At 37.7% G+C, this 23,478-nt stretch overlaps 1 protein-coding gene across 3 annotated transcripts in view; it reads right to left on the reverse strand.

Annotated features, from left to right (window-relative positions):
- Positions 1-1,227: 1,227 nt before the first annotated feature.
- LOC134657443 (mushroom body large-type Kenyon cell-specific protein 1) overlaps positions 1,228-23,478 on the reverse strand; it is a 256,270-nt gene continuing 234,019 nt past the window's right edge. For all 3 annotated transcript variants that reach the window (XM_063512998.1, XM_063513000.1, XM_063512999.1), the window contains 2 exons: positions 19,169-19,300; positions 1,228-3,569 (listed from right to left, as the gene is read on the reverse strand). In XM_063512998.1, coding sequence (XP_063369068.1) covers positions 2,207-3,569; positions 19,169-19,300 — 1,495 coding nt within the window. In that variant the 3' untranslated portion in view covers positions 1,228-2,206. The remainder of the gene's footprint in view (positions 3,570-19,168; positions 19,301-23,478) is intronic.

The raw sequence follows: 23,478 nt of genomic DNA on the forward strand, positions 1-23,478 counted from the left end.
TTCCTCAAACGTAACCGAAATGCGGTCCGGGGTGGCGATGGTAGTGACGTCACAAGTTGACAGATTTACATCATACAAAGTTAATTATTAAATGCATGATAGATTAAATAAATGTAGACGTATTCTTAAATATTAAAAAGACATCGAAAATGAACGTACTTAAATAAAATTGAAAGATGCTATCGACTAGTAAATTTTGAATATAAAAATTTTTCTTTTTTTTTTCTCTTGAGAATTCATTCGACATCACGGCATTTTGGATATGTATTTTGTTTTTGGATATTTCGACCGTAATTTGAATTCTGTAAATGTAGACGCCTATACGAGTCAGAATGAAGAGGAAATTAAAAAAATGTCGAAATGTCGATAGTATTCAGGTCCTATTTTGCATGTCGTGGTCTCCGAAGAAAAAGGTTAGGACATATAATTTTAACGTGTATATAATATATGTATATTTCAATTACATACATAATACAAAGACTTCTTAATTTCCATGAGGCGACATTTACACATAACTTACAATAAGTAATCGTACGATAATTCTATCCAAATAGTTTTTACCTAAATTTTACTTTTGGGAGAGCGTATACATTTTTTCATCTCGTACTTCATTAATATATTACTTTCGATAGAACACCAAAAAATTTCACAAATTTGAAGATATCAATTTTTTTTGAGGATTTTTGGGCTAATAATTTTTAAAGTCGACAAGAATATAATAATGATTATCCATATTTTTGTATAGTCGATAAAACATTTAAAACTTGGACCATGAAAAATAAGAATATATTTTCTTAAGATACAATAATAGTACATAAAATATATAAGTTCACTAGATGTATTTAATGTACGTACGTGTATATATGTATGTATGACACGGCTCGCCAGACCGCACTCGTAATATCTAAATATCACATTCAGTAATATGGAAATCCACGTGTTAGCTTAGACACACTTTAAATTACTATTTTATACAAAATAATAATTGCACATAAGTCCGTTCGTGCCCCGAATATGCGCATGCGTCGCATCGCGTCCCGCTCGCGCGCGCTGCTCGCGCGCCTCGCCAGAGAGGGACAGCCGCACCCACCACACTACCAATAGCGCTAATAATTTCATTCAATATATTACCTATCTAATTATAAAAACACCGCACAAAATCTGCAATAGTTCACTTAAAAATCGATAACATTTACACTCATGGCTAGCTTTATAATTAATTTGTTACATTGTTTTTATTACTTAAAATTATTTAAATAGTTAAATTTCATAACGTTAACTTTTGGTTGTCTTTTACTTAAACACAAGGTCAAAAATGAGGCTTCAAAGATTTGCCAGAATTTGAACAATCGTTATATCTTCGTGGCTTTCAGTGGTATCCTAACCTATCATTCCTTAGGCGATCGCTACGAACGTCTCCCAGACAAATATCATAGACATCAAATCAATTTTAATTTTAAAAAGCACTTGCCGCTGTCGCAAAACACCCACGGCAAGCTATCTACAGCCAAACGGTCACTAACAAAACGACAGTTTTATATTACAAGACGTTTGAAATCCTACAAGTCTTTCCCCGAAAGTTTTATATTACCCCAGCGAATAACACTGTAAGTCACCAAGAGTGGAGCATGAACGTGGTACTATAACTATTTATTGTGATATTTCATAGTAAAGCTGTGATATATTGAACTGGGTGTGTCTGTAGGTAACTATTGTGTTATTTGGTGATTATGTGTCGATGTATATATGTGATAGAGCTGGACTAAAGACGGTTGCGGAACGGAAACGGAACTACGAAAGCTATAGATGTGTAAACAAATGAAAACCCAGCGTCGGTCTAATGTAAGAAAAGCCTGTAACTAACGTTATTGTCACTACAACAGTATACATGTAAATAATGCATGAGTTTCGTATGAAAAATCCTTACGATGTAGTCTATTGCACTCTAATGTAACGTAGAAACTTGAGACGGGCACACTTTAACGGCCCAGGCACAGAGTTAGATCCGACCGGTGCGCGGAGGGGCCGAGCGGCCGGCGAGGCACGCTAACGGGCTTTACGTTTCGGCCGCTTCCCTCTCCCAACGGAATGTACTTTACATAATAATTATCACAAAGACTGAGGAGATCGGAACGTCTTTCAAAATCCGTGGGCGAACGCGACGCCACTACGTCACGTATCACTGGAAAGGGTAGTACTGCGGATACTAGGCGCGGTCGGGCGGCGCGGCGGGCGGCGGCGGCGGCGACAGTGCCCCGCACGCGGGCGGCGTGGGCGTCCCGTTGCGGGGCCTCATCTTGTCCGCTCGGAGCCGCTGTACCGCTTCCCGCATCTCAGCCGCGAGCTGACGGTCCGAGGAGTCGATGCGAGCTCGGCGCGCCGATGGACCTTCCTCGTCGCCTCCCGCTAGCCGCCGAAGGAGACTCGGCGCGTCTGAGTTCGGCGCCGGCGGTCGCGGCTCCCCCGTCAACCGTTGCAGCAACGCCGCACCGGGCCTTTCCAGACTCGACCGTATGATTCCCTCCAGGAAACTCCCGTTCGCCGGCGGCGGCGCTTCTTCTCTGAGCCGACGCATCATATGCGACGCGTAAAGGTCCGGCGCGGGCGGGGCCGGGAAGCCGGCTCCCGGCCAGAAGTAGCTCGGCGGATACCCGGGCGTCTCGGGCCCGTTGAGACCGTTGGTGAACGGCTTGGTCATCGGCTTCGGCGGCGGCGGCTTGGGAGGCTGCGGCTTCACGTCCTGAGGCGGCTTCGGCTCGCGTTTACGCGGCCTCATCAGATGCCGCTCTTTGACTTTGTATTCGAGAGTCGAATGCGGCACGCCGTAGTACGAACCGGCACGGTGAACCGACATCTCGCCTCTCTGCACGGCCTTCACCGCTTCCACCAGGCTATCCCTATCGTAGTTCCTATATTTTCCTCTCTTAGGTCTAGTTCCCTTGCCCGTAGCGGGTTGTCCGTTATTGTTCGTAGGAGCGCGAGAGTTGCTAGGACCCGAAAAATTTCTAGAGTTGTCCGGTGGCGTTTTAATGACGGATACGTGCCTGTCTTGCTGAAGTCGCATGAAATCATGGGGCCTTTCTAGCGGCTGTTGGAACTTTTGGCTTATACTCTTTGCTATGACGTCGCTCAACGACGTGAAGAGATGTTGTGAGGAAGGCGGATCTGCGAAGACAGACGCCGGGAGCAGGAGCGGAGACGGTGTGTTCAGGGGTGGTTGTGGCGGTAGAATTGGAGTTACAGGTGCGACTGGTGCCCCTGGGGTTGCGGGTGATGGGCTTTTATCGTCAGGGGGTGGGAATGTGGGTATTTTGAGGATAACAGAGGGCGGCGAGTCGGGTCGTTCAGGGTCGGAGTCGGGGTCGGAGTCGGCGGGTTCCGCGGCGAGTCCAAACTTGTTGACCTTGTTGCGAAGGGTGGACCGGGGTATGCCGTAGACGACGGCTGCCCGGCGGGTCCCGAGCCGCCCGGACTGGATGTCCCGGAGGGCTGACTGGAGCTCGTCTTCGGTGTAGTTCCGCCGCGCGGTACTGTTGCAGGGCCCGCCATCGAGTATTGCGCGTTTCAATCTGTAACAACCAAAGAGACATTCATCAGGAACGGATTTATTGTTGCCTGGTCGAAATACTCCTTATATGCAACGGCGTTAGCCCCAACTGCCTTCTAGGGACCTTATCCCGCATATGACTAGGCCGAGAGTTAATCCCTGAATTATTTAAAATATTTTTAATTTAATAAACCAGGAAGCTTTCCTTTCTGCAACGAAACTAGTGCGTCCTATCAAGTATATTCTTCACGTATCATGCTAACGCATTAAAGGATAGGAGAAGCAAAATCCTTCGCCCTATCACGTGCGGAGATTTCCTCGATATACCAGGGAAGCATAGCATAAACGACAACGTTGGAAACATTTAGAACACAACCGGCATCTCGATTTCAGCACCGATATTATACAAAACCCAATCGATAGCAGAATAAATTCATTCCACGGCCCACGATCTGGGTCGACTGGCTCGCCAAAACAAATAAAAATGCAACGATAGTCGCGGCCATCGACCTTGCATCCTTGCACACGCCCACACAAAATCAAACCCTACCCTCAAACTATAGGGCCCAGAATCCAGTGTCAATCATAACGAAAAATAAGAAACCGAGACACAAGATGAAACTGAAGACGGTCATACCCACCAAGCAATTTCCAGCTATAATGATAGGGATCGAAAGTTTAATTTGAGATGGCGGTGAAGAAATAAAGGAAAATATAAAGATGCATTCATAGCCCGTTATCGGAGGTTCGTGGGTAAATATTTCGCATTTAGCTTATCTGGTATTAATGTGTTGGTGTTTTGAAATATTGAATTTAGATGTTTGACCGATTGCGAGCCGATGACCAGGTGTTGACCCATATTGCAGACTGATAAAACGTATTGTTTTGTGTTATATGACGAACAGTTTTAAACATGTAATTATTTATCTTCCTCTTTGTCTTTAATACGTAGTATAAATTACTTGATTTGCGTTTGAGTTTGCGATGAGTTCATGGCCGTTAATGTAAAGTTTTCCTGTAATTTCTTGTATCAGAACACTAATACCATTTGAACATCTACCAGCATCACTTGCGGGATCGGACATTGGTTTTTGTCCCAAATTTTATGTTTAGGTATTCCGACAAAAATTATTAGGAACTATTCAAACTTACCAAAAAATTAAATCGGTTATTTTATTAAATTAATCAAAGCTCTGCAAAATGAGGTAAAAAGATCAACAACCCGTAATCACTAGGCTTGTTTTTCAATATATTTCAAACCCGATTATATTGAAAAATAAATGTAAAGGGTTCACGAACATTTCCTGGTACAATTTTATAACTATTTTTGTCTTTTTAGGGTTCCATGCCTCAAAAGGAAAAAAACGGAACCCTTGTAGGATCACTCGTGCGTCTGTCTGTCTGTCCGACCATTCCCCCCTTTATCTCGGAAAATACTGGGTCAAAAATTAAAAAAAAATACACAATATAGGACTTTACCGGAAAACCTATTAGAAATGTGCAGTCAAGCGTGAGTCGGACTTAATTACCTACTTAGTTTTTGATCCGACCCCTACGGGTTTTTAAAGACATTTCAATCACGTTCCACATAAAAAATACCTACATTGTCCGACTCGCACTTGACCGTTTTTTTTATCTAACTAAATGACGTTGCGTTTCGTTCGCCAAGTCTTTGACCTGATCGAAATGGGTGTGGTTATGATTTTCGTTGTCAGGCACTTCATGTTTATGTGCTTCTTTATTTTAATTGACATATTACATTTTATATTATTGCGTATTAAGTTCATTAAAATATATATGTGACAAACTAACTGAATGATGTATTTAAAGACGTTTCAGAGGTCAAAATAGAAGGAACATAAGTCGAAATTTACCCCCGCTCCGGGTTTTTCTTAATGCAAAGGCTGTCCATCGCAATCCGACGCGGCAACGCAGCGAGCGTGATGGGCAACTTTGCGTCGGGGTAGCCCGGGACGGGTTTTAGTAGGTAGTTATTTTTTATATATTTAATTTGTATTTGTATTTAAATTTCTACAATAAATAATTATTTTGAGAGAGTCGCTATTTTGATGTTTCCTTGATAAGATAACACACGGTATTTAATCTCAAACATAATTACATTTTATAAGCTTGAGTTTTGGACGTCATATTACTTCTTATGTAATTTATAAGCTGATTAGCATATTTTTCGTTATTATTGTGTAGTCGAACTCGTAAATCTATATATATAAATGCAAGTGTCCTGACTGACTGACTGACTGACTGACTGACTGACTGATTCATCAACGCAGAGCCGAAACTACAAAAGCTAGAAAGTTGAAATTTGCACACTAGGTTGCATTTGTAAAGTGTACAAGAGATAAGAAGCGATTTTGAAAAATTCAACCCCTAAGGGGGTTAAAAAGGGGATGAAAGGTTGTATGGGGTTCAAGTTTTAGTTTAAGCTAGGAATTTGAAACTTTGTGAAAATGTATTATATTAAAAAACAAAAAAACTAATTTCAGCGTTTTCGAAAATTCATCCCCCAAGGTGGTGAAAAAGGGGTTGAAAATTTGTATGGAGATCAAATATTTTTGTGAGTGTGGGACTTGAAACTTTGTATATGGGTATATTATTATAAGACAGGAAAAGTTATTTCAGCGTTTTTGAAAATTCATCCCCTAACAGGGTTAAAAAGGGGTTGAAAGTTTGAATCCATTACAAATGCGTTGAAACTTCTTAGAAAGGCATAATAGCCGATTACAAAACAAAGCAATTGCGACGTTTTAGGAAATTCAACCCCTAAGGGGTTAAAAAAGGGGATGAAACTTTGTCTTGGGGTGCAAAATTTATTTTAAGCTAGGACCTTGAAACTTTGCAAAAAGGTATTAAATTAAAAAACAAGAAAACTAATTTCAGCGTTTTTAAAAATTCATCCCCCGAGGTGGTGAAAAAGGGGTTGAAAGTTTGTACGGAGATCAAATATTATTGAGAGTGCGGGACTTGAGTCTTTGTATAAAGCCATATTATTAGAACTCAAGAAAAGTAATTTCAGCGTTTTTAAAAATTCACCCCTTAAAAGGGTTAAAAAGGGGATGAAAGGTTGTATGGGGTTCAAGATTTATTTTAAGCTAGGAATTTGAAACTTTGTGAAAATATATTATATAAAAAAAATAAAAAAAATAATTTCAGCGTTTTCGAAAATTCATCCCCCAAGGTGGTGAAATAGGGGTTGAATGTTTGTATGGAGATCAAATATTTTTGTGAGTGTGGGACTTAAAACTTTGCATATGGGTATATTATTATAAGACAGGAAAAGTAATTTCAGCGTTTTTGAAACTTCATCCCCTAACAGGGTTAAAAAGGGGTTGAAAGTTTGAATCCATTGCAAATGCTTTGAAACTTTTTAGAAAGGCATAATAGCCGATTACAAAAAAAAGGAATTGGGACATTTTAGGAAATTCAACCCCTAAGGGGGTAAAAAAGGGGATGAAACTATGTCTTGGACTACAAATTTTATTTTAAGCTAGGACCTTGAAACTTCGCAAATAGGTATTAAATTAAAAAACAACAAAACAAATTTCAGTGTTTTTAAAAATTCATCCCCCGAGGTGGTGAAAAAGGGGTTGAAAGTTTGTACGGGGATCAAATATTTTTTAGAGTGCGGGACTTGAATCTTTGTATAAAGCCATATTATTAATTCTCAATGAAATTAATTTCAGCGTTTTCAAAAATTCATCCCTTAAAAGGGTTAAAAAGGGGTTGAAAGATTGTATAGGGTTTAAATTTTATTTTAAGCTACGAATTTGTAACTTCGTAAAAAGTTATTACATTAAAAGAGAAGAAAACTAATGTTAGCGTTTTTCAAAATTCAACATTTAAGGTGGTGAAAAAGGGGTTAAAAATTTGTATGGAGGTCAATATTTTTTGTAAGTACGGGACTTGAATCTTTGTATAATGACATATTATTAGAATACGAGAAAAGTAATTCCAGCGTTTTTAAAAATTCATACCCTATAAGGGTCCAAAAGGGGTTGAAAGTTTGTATAGGGTTCAAATTTTATTTAAAGCTAGGAACTGAAAACTTCGTAAAAAGGTATTTTATTAAAAAACAAAAAACCTATTCAGCGTTTTTAAAAATTCATCCCCCGAGGAGGTGAAAAAGGGGTTGAAAGTTTGTATGGAGATCAAATATTTTGGAGAGTGCGAGACTTAAATCTTTGTATAAAGCCATAGCATTAGAACACAAGAAAACTTATTTCAGCGTTTTTAAAAATTCATCCCATAACAGGGTTAAAAAGGGGTTGAAAGATTGTATAGGTTTTAATTTTATTTAAAGCTATGAACTTGAAGCTTCGTAAAAAGGTATTTTATTAAGAGAAAAGAAAACTAATTTCCGAGTCTTTGATAATTCATCCCCCAAGGTGGTGAAGGGGGTCGAAAATTTGTATGGAACCCAAATATTTATTGGAGTGCGGGACTTGAATCGTTGTATAAAGGCATATTATTACAATACAAGAAAAGTAATTTCAGCGTTTTTAAAAATTCATCCTCTAAAAGTTTAAACAGGGGTTGAGAGTTGGTAGAGGGTTCAAATTTTATTTAAAGCTAGGAACTTCAAACTTCGTAAATAGGTAGTTAGGTAGTAGGTTTTATTAAATAGTGGACTTGAAAATCTTCTGGGGGTTGAGAGAGATTATATCGAGATTATCGAGAACAATTTTATTCAGTTAGGGGCTTGAAACTTCGTAGCCAGGTTGTGAAAGACAAATCTCATGCGTTGTATAATAATTAACAAATGATTAACCGTCCCTACTGCTATCTTTTGCTGCATAATGTTCTAAGCTAATGTAGAATTTATAACCACCAATATACAAATCCACGCGTACGAAGTCGCGGGCAACAGCTAGTAAGGTATAACTACTTAAATGTCTGTGAACCCTAGGTGGTATCAATTAAATTATATGTATCCTACCATTCGGAAAACACAAAATACTTAGGCGACCGGAAGGCACTAAGATTAGCAAGAGGAGTAGACTCCGAAATTGCGGAAGGTGTTTGAAAATACAGTGGGTTCCGTCACATATCGGCTTGGCAGGAAACGAGGAGGCTGACCGGTTGGCGACAGCGGCTGCTTCTGAGGGAACTGAGGTTGATGTCGCTCCAGATTTCTCAGAAATAGTCGCTCAGTATAAAGGAAAAATGTATGGTCGCTGGAAGGAGTTCTTTGATGAAAGATCGCAAGAGAAAGGAATCTGGTACAAGACTATTCAATGTGAGCCTCCTCGGATACCCTGGTGGGAAGTGGCTGACTTAGACCGGGCGAAAATTGTACGTGCTCATAGGCTTCGATCCGGTCACATTCCATTAAATATGTTTGCTCATCTGATGAGGAAAGCAGAGTCGCCCAACTGCGATATATGCGACTCTGTCGAGGATGTACATCACTTCCTAATGGAATGTGTCCGGACTCGAGACAAGAGGGCGCAACTATTTCAAGGTAGGGATTATACAGTAACGGATATTGGGGTTTTCCAATCTATATTGGCGGAACCACTGTCAAAAAGTGCTATATTTGTGTACAGTTTTTTTGATGTTTTTGTTTAGTAACACTTGTTGAAATTCTTTGTTATAGAGGCCCAACGGAGCCGACATGTCTTTCTGATAAAGGCTTCTTTTAAATAAATAGATTTAAAAAAAAAAGAGGAGTAGACAGGAAACTTGATTAAACATGGAACAAACATGGGGAGGCTGAAATATTTGCGGCCTAAGCTAAGCTAGAAAAAAAAAGAAAAATTAACAAAAAAAAACCGGCCAAGTGCGAGTCGGACTCGCGCACGGAGGGTTCCGCACCATCAACAAAAAATAGAGCAAAACAAGCAAAAAAACGGTCACCCATCCAAGTACCGACCCCGCCCGACGTTGCTTAACTTCGGTCAAAAATCACGTTTGTTGTATGGGAGCCCCACTTAAATCTTTATTTTATTCTGTTTTTAGTATTTGTTGTTATAGCGGCAACAGAAATACATCATCTGTGAAAATTTCAACTGTCTAGCTATCACGGTTCGTGAGATACAGCCTGGTGACAGACGGACGGACGGACGGACGGACGGACGGACAGCGGAGTCTTAGTAATAGGGTCCCGTTTTTACCCTTTGGGTACGGAACCCTAAAAAGAAAAATTAACAAAAAAACTATGCTACTTTTCATTCCCGCCTCTTTGGCAATTTAAACATGTCGCCATTACTAACGATTATTAACGGTTAATAATTAACATTTACTTTAATACTCTCTTTAATTTTTGTTTCTAAGGCCGCGAACTTTTCAGCCGTCCGTCGTAGCTTCATTCTTTTTTAATTTTCGGGAACAAAACATTAACACATTTAATATTTTCAATCCATGATCTATAAAGAAATCCTTAACCTTCGTAAACATTAGGTTTTATCAATTGAATTAATTAACGTCAACATTTAACTTCAAAATGGCCACTTACAAAACAAATAAACGGCACTAATGTCTCCTTATCTCCTTGCGAAAGCTTCTATCTTTCGAAACTTGACAAATACAGTGTGAAGGAACTGGTATCTGTATCGGGGGTTATTGGCCTGTTTAATGTGTGTTATTGCGAAAGAGTTTAACGCTCGGACGACAAGGGATCCTTATTTGAGTTGAGTCAACCGTGAGATATTTCTTTTTCTAGGGTTCGTTTCGGTTTGAGGCGTTTTCGCCATCTTGTTTATTGTTGACATTGGAATGTTCCCTTTTCTCGACAACCTCGCGGTATGGAATCATTAGTTATTATTTGATAGTTGACAGATATCATAATGATAATTTATGCTATTCATGCTATAAATGGAGATAGTGATAGGTAAGTCGTAAACTTCAGAAGAATAGAAGTGTGACTTTGATTATACAGGACGCGATCGCAATTAGCCAAATCGCCAAAGTTTTTAGCGGGTTTCAGAAATGTTTGGCCATAAACAATTAGTTGGGGCATTTAGGTATATTTAGTTTATTTTATGAGAAAAAAATGAATTTACTTCAACCTTTTTATGTAAACAGAAGAAAAAATCTTAGATTATATCTGTATGCTGTATAATCATTAATTACGTTATTCATAGATGCTGGCCAATTATTGTTGATAATCGTTTATCGAAATCGATATTTGATGCAGGTAGATATTAAAATTGTATTTGTGTTATGATTATGATACAAGAAATTACAGGAAAACTTTAGGCTAACAGCCATGAACTCATCGCAAACGTCAGAAATGAAAATCACAAGTCATTTCTACTCTACAACGTTAAAAAAGAGCTATAAAAATTGATAGCACATTGTGACGTCACTGACACAATACGAACGCTTTGTGGAATGAAATGAAAAAGATATTTCTGTAATTTTGGCCGTGAGAATCGCGTTTATGCGAACACTTTCCAAACAATTTAGTTTTCATCAGAATGTTTCTACTGTTTATAACATTATAAATATTTGATTCGGATTAGTGATGTAGTAGTAGTGATCTGTGTGTGTAATAAACTAATAATCATTCACCTCAACTCTCCTGGCGATACCTACTACTACTAATAATACTCTTAACTAATCATCGGCGACCCTTTTGTCTATTCAAAGATATACATATACCTATATAACTCCGTATAAGATAAATAGTCTAAGAAAAAAAACGTGCCACTGATAATCAAGAAAAATGTATGCTCAAAAAGATGGCGCCACACCTTTGATTTGTAAGATATTTAAAAATTTTAAACATATCACTCATATTCAGTGAAACAACAAGGATCAAAGTCAAATGGCGTTCTTAAAGTTTTCCTGTGTAGAAAGAAAAGATGGTAGTAGAGTTGTGACTACAAAATTTACTTTGACAATACTCTAGTGCATTGCGGGTTTGTTACTAATAGTAAGTAGTGGGTGTTAAAATAAAACAGCAGAGACAAAACTATTCGAGTTCAGTGTGTCAAGGATGATCGTAAAGAGAATAACTGGTGGAAATTCGCTTGAAATTACTCTGATGTAATCTCACTTTAAGTTATTAGTAAAATAAAAGAAAAAACGCGTATAAAACGAATGATATCCTGACCTGACTGAAAATAACATTTTACATGATTTATTTACATGAAGGTATGACATTTTAAATAGTTAAATACTTATATAATATTGCTAGGCAGAGTGATGGCAGGTGGACTAATAATGTTAACAGAATGGTGGCCGCTTTCGGATGACAGACGCGCCCGGCGTCCGCTGGCTCGTTGGGTGGACGATATTCGGAAGATTGCGGGTCACTTCTGGATGAGATTAGCTCAGGACCGGGACAAGTGGCGTACTAGAAGAGAGGCCTATGCTCAGCAGTGGGCGATAAAGGGCTGATATGATGATGATGATGAATATAGAAGTTATGAGGGAACAGATGAGCATACCTTCACCGTAATCGGGTAAAAATGAAGTCTTAAAAGTATTCAGGTATTTATTGAGTTACGCCTCCACTTCGCCTGGTGGGTGTTCGGGGGTAAGTAATTAACGGAAAAAGAGTGTGGGGGTGGTACCACGTTTAGCCTGCACAAATAATATATAAATACCTACAAATAAATTCATGGAAGATTCTCGACGATTTCTTGTTTTTTTTTTCCGTGTAGATGCATTTTAAATATTGAGAAAGCTGTAAAAGCGTAAAAGTAAATACTGATTGTTGCGTTCAGGGGATCAAAATAAATGATGGCTCGTGATAGGGACCTTAACTTTGTTGTATAAAGGTATCGTTGTTTTTTTATGTGTGAGATATAATTCACAAGATAGCCTGGCAACTAAAACGGTTTACAATAACTCCACAGACATAATATGCAACCACATACTGTTACATTATCCGAGTCCCATAAAACTTCAAACACACTGTCCATCCGAACCCGCCATTTTAAAGAGTTAATTATAGGTACCGTAAAACGGGGTGAATAGACACGATTTTCAACTTCAAGGACGATTTTCACCAAGAATCCAAATGATAAAAGTAATAATTTTGACATCATGATTTGAGTCTTGCTTAGTTCTTCAATTCTGTATACTTATTTTTAATTTCAACCCCCTGATTTTAGAGAAAATGAAGAAAAACTACCCGATTTCGACGTATCGTAAAACGGGGTCGATAGACACGTCATATGGGGTGATTAGAAAAAACAGTCACGGCTGTCACAAACTTCAAATAGGTTTTTATTAGGATAAAAGTAAATAAATAAACTGACTTTCACTAAATCACTTTTTTATAAATCAACTATAATTAAACTAGTCACATACTCATAAAACGTATGAGAATTGTATATAAAAAATCAACTTAGCTTACACTAGAAGCATATTCTTTAAGTACCTACCTATTATTTAAGGAGCAGTCATAAATATTCATATCACAATACATAAAATCACAATGAATAACTATGATAAAAAAGTGTTCAAACTCAAAACTCATATTTAATACCAAAATATATGAAACATTGCTAAATTTTATACTTTATAGTATTGTATAATTTAAAAATTTGAGAAAATACGTTTTGACAACCCTAGCATAAATATTTCCATTCACCCCTATTCGTTATTCTTCACCCCTCAGTCGTGTCTTTTCACCCCATATGACGTGTCTGTTGACCCCATATGGCGTGTCTCCTCACCCTGTTGTCGTGTCTATTCACCCCGTTGGGATGTAAAAACGGTTATGATTTGTTTTTTGGACATTTATCTTTAATTAATAAGGAAAATCGGCATTATCTTTTATTATTTAAACACTAGAAGAACTGGTTTACTTAATACATTATAAATAACACAATAACTAACCTGTATTTCACTGCTACGTCAAAGATCAGATAGGCAATATATCTTACTTTCACAAGGCCTCACTTCAAACTAAAATATTTATTACTTGTGATCATCTTCATGCTTGATTCGTGTTACCAGATTAAATATTGAATATTCTACTATAATTGTATCTCAAAAGAATTGGGGATGGTAGTCTACTTTTTATAGGTAGATGGTAGCTCTTTCAAATGATATATGACACGGCATCATAACCTTAAGGAATACTATCTTTCCCTACCTTAGTTTTTATTTTTATAATAATTGACACTGTTGTTTCTTTATTTAATAGGTATATTTTGTAGTTTTTATGTATGTATGTATGTCTAGATGTATGTTTATGGTTGTATGTATTTAAGTATGTTTATCTTTATTAATGTTTTGTGTTGTTTGGTTATATTCAATTCGACTTTTCATATTTTTTATTTGCGCCACCTACCGTATATTCTAATTATTTTGTCTCCGATATCCAAAGGTTGTCTGGAAGAGATCGCTCTTAAGCGATAAGACCGCCTGTTGTTACCTCTATTGTCTTTGTTTATGTTATTGTACATTTATTGTAAACTACGTGCATGTGAGGTGTGCAATAAAGAGTATTGTATTGTACTTCATTTAATTTTTTTGTTCCTGACTTTATGACCTCTAGAGGGCGCCATGATCAATTTAATGTGACGTTATAAGCCTATAACCAGCGGACAATCAAGACAATTCGAATGACACATGATTTGTCAAGTTATAATGCGTACTTTTGAAGTTATGAGGGAACAGATGAACATACATACATACATACCCACATACATAAAGGTCAAAATCATAACCCTCCTTTTGCTTTGCCGTAGTCGGGTAATAACATCATGAAAAAAAAAACATGTATTCATAGCATAATTTTTATTTATAAGTGTTAATAATAATAATAATAAATAATAAATCAGCCTTTATACGTCCCACTGTTGGGCACAGGCCTCCTCTCATGCGCGAGAGGGCTCGGGCTATAGTCCCCACGCTAGCCCAAAGCGGATTGGGGACTTCACATACACCTTTGAATTTCTTCGCAGATGTATTGCAGGTTTCCTCACGATGTTTTCCTTCACCGAAAAGCTAGTGGTAAATTGATATTTCATACATAAGTTCCGAAAAACTCATTGGTACGAGCCAGGATTTGAACCCGCGACCTCCGGATTGAAAGTCGGGCGTCATATCCACTCGGCCACCACCGTTTATAAGTGAATAACAAGTAAATTAATAAGTGCATAACCTAATATGGAACAAGTAAATTAATAAGTGCATAGCCTAAAAACAAATAAATTGATAAGTACATAGCCTAAAAACAAGTAAATTAATAAGTACATAGGCTAATAACAAGTAAATCATAATAACAAGTATATTCTACAATATCGAGATACAATTCTATTGGCTATATTCTACAACATCATACGAATAAATTCTATTGGCTATAATATTCGATCTATGCCCATGTTTCCTGGGACGGCACATAGTTGAATATGGGGTAGCCATAGTGATAATTATAATACATTTCATTAATGCTAGTCTTACTAAAATCTACATACGTTTCTAAAAATGTATTATACTTATCGCCAATTGGAAAACACGACATTAAGTTTAGCTTATTAACTATCGGTGTATCCTTAATTTTTTCTAAATTTACTTCTAATCCTAATTGATTAGTTGTTAAGTGAGTAGTCGGTGATGTCAAGTCTGGTGAATAATCATAGACTATGGCTCTTAATTCTAATAACCACTGTTCTTTAGCATACTGTTCTAATAACTCGCGAATAACTTCACTTTTTGTTATAATGTTTTTCAAGTGGTCTTCCCACATGTCATGATTGTTGTCTTTAGTAATGCAGAATCTCTGTGTGTAATGTTTTCTCATTGCTAACTCCACCCTGGCCAATTCTGCGACGTCATCTGCTGGTGCTGGTTGGGTGATCTGCATGTAGTGTAAGCGTTCTTCTATTTGTGCCTTCAAATCCTGCAGGTCTGCGATGTACTTGGGCTCTAATTGTGGCTCTTCTAACTTGCATGTGATTGATGCGTCTTGAAGTTTTCTGAGTCTTTCTTCGTAGACACGGCGTATCAAGACTGCTCGGTCGTAGAAGTGGTACTGCCGACACGACAACTTGAGCAACTTGTAATGTTCTTCACAATATTTGAATTTCATTGACACATATTTTTTACATGGTTTGTCCCAAGTATAGGCTGAACATATCAGTCCCACAAAATTCCCAAAGTTACCATCTTTTCAAATGCCAAAAACTACCTGCAAGTCGTATCAGGTAACAGTCGTATCAGGTAACAAGTCACTGTGGGATTGATTGATGTTATCGAGGATGCCGACACGTGGCCTAAGGCCTAAGCAGGCCACACTTATGGATCAGAGACTCAGAACAGGGTTCTTGCATCTGTACTGATATGATTGAAGCTCGCCGTGGGTTATGTGATTCTTCCAGACGCCATTGGTTATTCTGGTTTCGCTCAGCAAGTAAATGGGCCACGTCTACACTTAGCCGTCTTCGTTCGAGTCACGTCCGTACTTCTGTATTCCTCGCAAAAATACATGAAAAATAAAAATTGATACAGAAATTGTAAAGCAACCTAAGCAACAAGTGTCAATACTGTCAATGTCACTGATAGATGTCACTGGAAAAACCGATTATTTTTGAGCTGTCAAGATCTCATGTCAGAACGTCACTACTAATTTTGACAGCTCCCTTAAAAAAAAGAATATCTCTGGTTTTTGGCTTCCAATTATTGGGTCGTACATTATTGGGTCGGGCTTTCTCGACCTGTACCAATAATGTTCAGCCCAATAATTGAAAGCCAAGGGACTCAAATTAGTGGACGCGAATTATGGGGTCGTACATTATTGCCCTGTGAAAATAGTGGCTTCGTATTATCGCCCCGGACCAAACTTGCGCGGACCGAGAATGCTCAACCCAGGAATGTACAGCCCAATAATCCGCGTCCATCATGGACGCCAATTATTGGGCTGTACATTCTTGGGTTGAGCATTATTTGGTTGTGTATTAGTGGCTCCCGTTTTCATCATTTAATGGGTGCGTTCACATCTCATTGTTTGTGAAATCCGATCGTTTCAATAGGAAGTCCAGTGTTGCCAGCGATAGGACGCGGTGACCATGGAGAATTGTTAATAGGCTTCCTAGTGTTGCCCGCTTATTTGGTTATTTTGATAAGGTTTTATGGGCTATTCAGAGCGAGTTTATTTCTGTGTTGAGGAAAATTCATCGGTTTTTATGGCAGTTGCAAAGGTTATTTTAAATAAATAGCTATTTGACTTGTTTTTGTTTTTGTATATGTACAAAAACTTGAAAATGTACAGACACATTTTCTCAGTAATATCAGACTTATGAATGGTATTAAGATACATATACGCGTCGTGATATGCCTAAATTGAATATATACTAAAGATGTTCATGAGACGATTTTTAAATTTTTAATTGGTAATGATGTATGCGATAGAATGTTTTTAGTCTCAAATTAGTTTCCTCCCTATTTTCTTCTGACTCTTGTCTTAATAAAACATTGTAAAATGCATAAGATCATTCATGCTAGTCGTATGGGCAAAAATTAAAGTTCTGGCCCATTAAACATCAAATCGAATTCTTTGCCACTTAGTAGAGTTTTTTGGTAACACTGAGTAAGAATGTGTGTTATCATTCTACTATTATACGCATAAAGCTCAGTCAAGCAAAAATTATTGATGTCAGTTTTTGCTAAAGAAATCAGACACTGACAGAATGAAATATTAGTAGAAAATGAGTGAAGCGATAAAATGTAACTCACTCAAGAGTTCAGTAGCTCAGTTCGGAAAATTGCCAATTTTTATTAAAAATTATTTACACTAATTATTATTTAGGTATCTTATATTCAGGATCACAAAAGGAAGACAGTGAATCCAAGCCTCTTTTATACTATAATTGGTCGCAATAATTCTGCTAATTCTAAAAAGGAATAATAAGGGAAAATAGGGTCAGAAGCTAAGTATGTCGTATAGTTGGACCATTGCCAGATAATTAAATTTACAAATATTGCGTTTAAATTTTGGAAGGCATTTATAGTAACAGAATTTGTAGGCAATTTATTGCCGATAGCATAATAATATTATTTTGGATACTGAAATTAAATAATTTCGATGATACAATATAATTTCTGGCAGGCCTAATTAAAATCATATTTTTACAATATTTAACTACGAACAACCAACATAATATTTTTTAAACAAGCATTTGACCTATTAAAAGTAGGCAGTTGTGACGTTTATGCATTATACCAGTGTAAAATAATATTATATTTTTAAAGTCCCTCCTTTATAAATTGATAGGTACAAACTTCACCACAACCAGCATTAATCAACGATGTAACAATGAATTTAACACGTCATACCCGTGTCATAATGATTATTTTATAGCTAATTCAACAGCAAAGCAATTAAGCATTAAGCTTTCAAATTAACAAATGGATTAAATAAGTGACCTTAATGCAAAGCATTCAGTGTAATGGGAAAAATAGCCTAATTTAATTAAAAGCGTTGCATGTTTATAATGCACTTGACCTACTGTCTTGTTTACACGCATTTACGAGTTGAAAAGGATGAAATAAAATGTGAATTGAAAGCTTTTAGTTCGTGAAAACTCCACATTTGCCGTATTTGTAAAACTAAAGGTTACATACTTTTTAAAAGTCTGGCAATACTGCTCAAAAGGCTCATCAGCAATGATCAAGCGCGTATCAAACGCATCGATGATGCCATTTTAAGACTTGAAAGGTTTAGCTAAAGGTGTATAAAATTATGCGAAAATGTATTTCATGAAAATGTTTGATAATCTAGACGGAAAGCTCTCAGTCTTAACTGAAATTATCAGAAAAAAATAATACTTAGTGATTACAGGGAAAAAGGCAAAGATTTACATAACGCGCCACGATGTTTTATATATTAGTCTACTGGTCTTAAGAAACTTGGTGCCTCATTGGCTTGGTTATATATGTATGTATGTATGTATAAACTCTTTATTGTACAAAACACAAAACAAACATTTATGGCACAGGAGGAGGAGGAGGTTATAACTGGCGTTATCCTTGGCGTCAGACGGTGGCGTGCGGCTCAATGCTGGAAGTGGACTTGGCGCTGAGATCTAGTTCTAGAAGCTGGTTTGCAGAGGTTGGATAAGCTCTGCATCCAAAAGGCTACATACCCTAACATACAACAAAAGACTTGGCGCCGCATTGGCATGGTTGGGAGAATACTTGTTGGCGTACATATATACCTAGCATTGTCCTTGGCGTCAGATGGTGACGTGTGAGGTAGCTTGGCGCTAAGATCTAGTCTGTTCTGCAGAGGTTGAAGAGGCTCTACATCTAAAAGGCTACCTATACCCTAACATACAACCAACTTGGTGCATCATCTTTTGACTTGGTTGGGAGAATACTTGCTGGCGTACATACCTAGCATTATCCTTGGCGTCAGATGGTGACGTGCCAGTCGTGCTAGAGGTAGCTTGGCGCTAAGATCTAGTCTGTTCTGCAGAGGTTGGAGAGGCGCTACATGTAAAAGGCTACCTATATCCTTACATTTATCCTACTGATCTAAAAGTCTTGTTGCCTTTGGCTTGGCGTACATACAAATGGCAGTATTCTTGGCAGGCTTGGTGGCATGACACTTGTGGCAGGTATTTACAATATATACTAACATTTAGCATTAAAGCTTACTATAACTGATAAAAGTCTTGTTGCCTTTGGCTTGGCGTACATTACCTGGCGTTATCCTTGGCGTCAGGCGGTGGCGTGCCACTCGTGCTGGAGGTGGACTTGGCGCTGAGATCCAGGGGTTGTTCTGCAGAGGTTGGTGAGGCGCTCGGTGCTGATGCCTTCTCAACATCTTGAAGCCTGTGGGAAACGAACATTTGTAGTGAGGAACATCAAGAATAAATAAATATTAGGGGACATCTTACACAGTTCAACCTAGCCCCAAACTATTAAGCAAAGCTTGTAATATGGGTGCTAGGCGATGATATACATAAGTACATATATAGATAAATACATACTTATAAACATAGAAAACACCCATGACCCAGGAACAAATATGTGTGTTCATCACACAAATAAATGCCCTTACCGGGATTCGAACCCGGGACCATCGGCTTCACAGGCAGGGTCACTACCCACTAGGCCAGACCGGTCGTCAAAGAAGTTGGTAATATAAATTAAGCATTTGGAGGTCTATTATTTTAGATGCAACCCTAGGGCAAGGGCAAGTGTCTTGACTCGAAGTCAAGAAGGGCCCGTTTCTCAAAAGCTTATAACTTGTAATACAAGTGGAAGTCCCTTTTTTTAAAAAGCTGTAAAAAGTGACATTCGCTTGTATTACTATAAGTTACAAGGACGGTATGGCATCCAATTTACACGCCGTAGTTTGGAGAATACACCATATATTTTAATTTCTTGTTTTAAAAAGTCTTAATACACGAAAAACTGGACTGCTGAAGAAGCGCTGGTGGCCTAGCGGTAAGAGCGTGCGACTTGTAATCCGGAGGTCGCGGGTTCGAACCCCGGCTCGTACCAATGAGTTTTTCGGAACTTATGTACGAAATATCATTTAATATTTACCAGTCGCTTTTCGGTGAAGGACAACATCGTGAGGAAACCGGACTAATCCCAATACGGGCCTAGATTACCCTCTGGGTTGGAAGGTCAGATGGCAGTCGCTTTCGTAAAAACTAGTGCCCACGCCAATTACTGGGATTAGTTGCCAAGCGGACCCCCGGCTCCCACGAGCCGTGGCAAAATGCCGGGACAACGCGAGGAAGATGACATTTATTGACTAATTTACATATACGGATGTTGGTTTGTCTACCGGTTTATAAAATACCTGTTCATGACAAACCTATTAAACTGATTTTATTACTAACTAGCGACCCGCCTTCGCACGGGTTAACAAATTATACACACCCTTCCTCTTGAATCACTCTATCTATTAAAAAACTGCATCAAAATCCGTTGCGTAGTTTTAATTAAAGATTCAAAAAAATATTCAAAATATATTTATTTCAGAAAATACAGAAGTATCAATAAAAGCAGTACAGTGCTCCCCACACTAGGCACAGCATGTAACGTGGGAATCTTAGAGAAATACCGAATAATAGATCTAAGCATACATAGAGACAGACAGCGGGAAGCGACTTTGTTTTATACTATATAGGCCTAACCAGGCCTAACTAAGTGGTTTAAAAAAAACGTAGTCACAAAAAAAATACAAAACGCTACCTTAACAAATAAAAGTACGACTTAAGAAAAGAGCAAAGTTACTCCACGGCATATCGTCGCTATATTTACTTAACATATCTGCAACAATCATTTGATGGAAATGTCGCTTTTCTTTCATTCGGAATACGGGTGTTTTTGTCATCAAATGAGTGTTGCAGATACGAGGTTGAGTAATATAGCGGCGATATGTCCAACGCGTATGAAAATAGCACCAATAAGTAACTAGTAGCTAGTTTACAAGCTTATTACTTTGCCAACTCGCGCTAGCTTCCTTTGATACTTTTACATTCGCAAATCGCTTATCCTGAATACAATGTAAACCTGACAGTTTCGAAAGAGCTTATCCATAAGTTAGGCATAAGGAACTGTGACTTTTTGCTTTTAGGATTCCGTACCTCAAAAGGAATAAGCGGAACTCTTATAGGATCACTTTGTTGTCCGTCCGTCCGTTCGTCTGTCTGTCAAGACCCTTTATCTCGGGAACGTGTGGAGGTATCGAGTTGAAATTAAAACCATATACTCAGGTCTACTATACAGTGTCTTGAAGCTATGAAAACATCAAACTTCTAAGTTGACGTAAAAAAAGATACGGCCGTTAATACCGCAAAACAAGGTACATTTCGACACTCTCAATGGAATCCAAAATTATAGGGTACTTCCCGATGACCTAGAGCTATGAAACTTGGCAAGTAATATCGTCTTACACAACAACTAATACGGGAAAAAATCTGAAACTATTTTACAAAAAGTAAAAAAAAATGTTTTATTTGTACGGAACCCTTCGTGGGCGAGTCCGACTCGCACTTGGCCGGTTTTTAAAGTTATGACAGTAATAAAAGATAGCATACAGTGCTTTAAAAATACTTTAATTCCTGACTTTTTGTAATAAAGTTCTTACGCACCGTCTGTCCGTGCGTCCGCTCAGAATATCCGCAACAGACGGCTACTTAGATTGCTTTTAGTTTAGTATAAATATCAGATTTATATTCTTTAAAAGTTCCATCGCGTTCCTTAACTATGATAATGGTTCGATCTTTTAACTCGGTTTGAATGTTGATGGTTATAAGAAGGCGCTTGAAATATAAACTGACCTTAATTAGTTTAAAATTGGCCGTTTTTTTATTTTTATACACATCGGCAATATCGGCATAGATACATAAAATAAAATAAATAAATATTATAACACAGTTCTACACAGATCGACCCACTCCCACAGTAAGCTCAATACCTAAGGTTTGTGTTATGACATGAGCAGAGAAGAAAGAAGAGTGTGTGAAAAAGAAAGTGTTGAAAGAAGAGTTCAAAATGCGTCAGTTCGGTGTTGCACAGAAGCTTTAGGAATTAATTTTATTAATGAATAATCCGTTTATTTATTTATAGACAATATAGGTCCAACACATTACAATGTAAAAAACATAATTAAAAATAAAGGTTATGTAGGTAAATATTATTAAAATCAGAACGGCAATTTAAAATATTTGAACATTATTAGAGTTACTTTAAAATAGTTCACAAATATCGAATTATAGGGGGCAAAATTAAATGACAGGTATGTTCCTATATCGATAAACTCAGTTATCGATACTTTTCCCATCTGTCTGATTATAAATCTTGTAAATGTTTCCCTGTCAATAAAACAGCTTATCTTAATATCTTCACCAAGATACGGCTGCCATTTTCAGTTACCTAAACACAGTCTGCTTCCTTTTAATATGAATGCCTTTACAATATCGGAACAGGGAAGATTTAACCGATGTTTTGAATAGCGCTGTCAAACCGCTCGGATGCGGGCGTTCGAGATGGAGACGGGACGGCAAAATGCGGATTGAAATCTATAGTTTTATTCGGGCAATAGTTTTTGAATCATAGGTATAGCTTAGAAGAAACAGATAGAATAGACTTTAAAAGATATAACTACGGTACGCGTTGTTTTTAAAATATAAATATTTTGTAAACCGTCTCAATGCCAGAACGGTAAGCTCGAATTTTAAAGATATAAACAAAATAAAGGTTTACAATAGGTAAACGAATTTAAAGTGTCGTGAGTTATACCAAGATGAATCTATTTTTACTAAAGACTAAGTGTGACCAAAAACGTATGGATTAGTTTAAAATAAAGACTACAAAACATTAGCCTCAAAAAGGGTCGACAGAGGTTTTCCTAAGAACCGATATACTATTCCACCTTGCTACTTTTAGTATGTATTAGGTATATACAGATAAAATAAGAGAGGACTAACTTCAAAGACAAGGAAACTACCTATAATAGGTTTGCAATGGCAGAATGACCAACACTTTTGAAAGTTTAAAGTAAGCTCGATAAAAAATCGCGATAGGTAACTTGTGTACTTTTCATGTGTTTCAGTTCTATATCGTTAGGGATCTGACAAGAAAAAAATTAAACATACAAAAGTATATTTGCAGAGTACTTCATATAAAAGGTAAAAGCCCACGGGATGACCATTTCTTACGTCGCATGTTTCGTGTTATAACTTTCTTCCCCTTCTAATTTAGCTTTACGCCTTAACTAAAATTGACTACAAATACAACAGACTGTTAAAATCTCACCTGAATCTTGTCACATTCAACAAACAACCATTGAATCGTCAGTCGGCATCACGACTTGAGCGAAAAGCGTCTCAATGCGCATTCAGGACACAAAGGCGGGCGTGTTATTGTGCCTTCTTGAGGTGACGTCGTATTGAAGGCAGAATTTAGAGCAAGCTAATGTATATGTGGACGGTTTGAAGGCCTATTCAAAGGCAAATGGTCTAGTTATAGGCAGAATACGTGCTTGTTTT

This window comes from Cydia amplana, chromosome 20 (genome assembly GCF_948474715.1).
Source record: "Cydia amplana chromosome 20, ilCydAmpl1.1, whole genome shotgun sequence".
NCBI classification, from domain to species: domain Eukaryota; kingdom Metazoa; phylum Arthropoda; class Insecta; order Lepidoptera; family Tortricidae; genus Cydia; species Cydia amplana.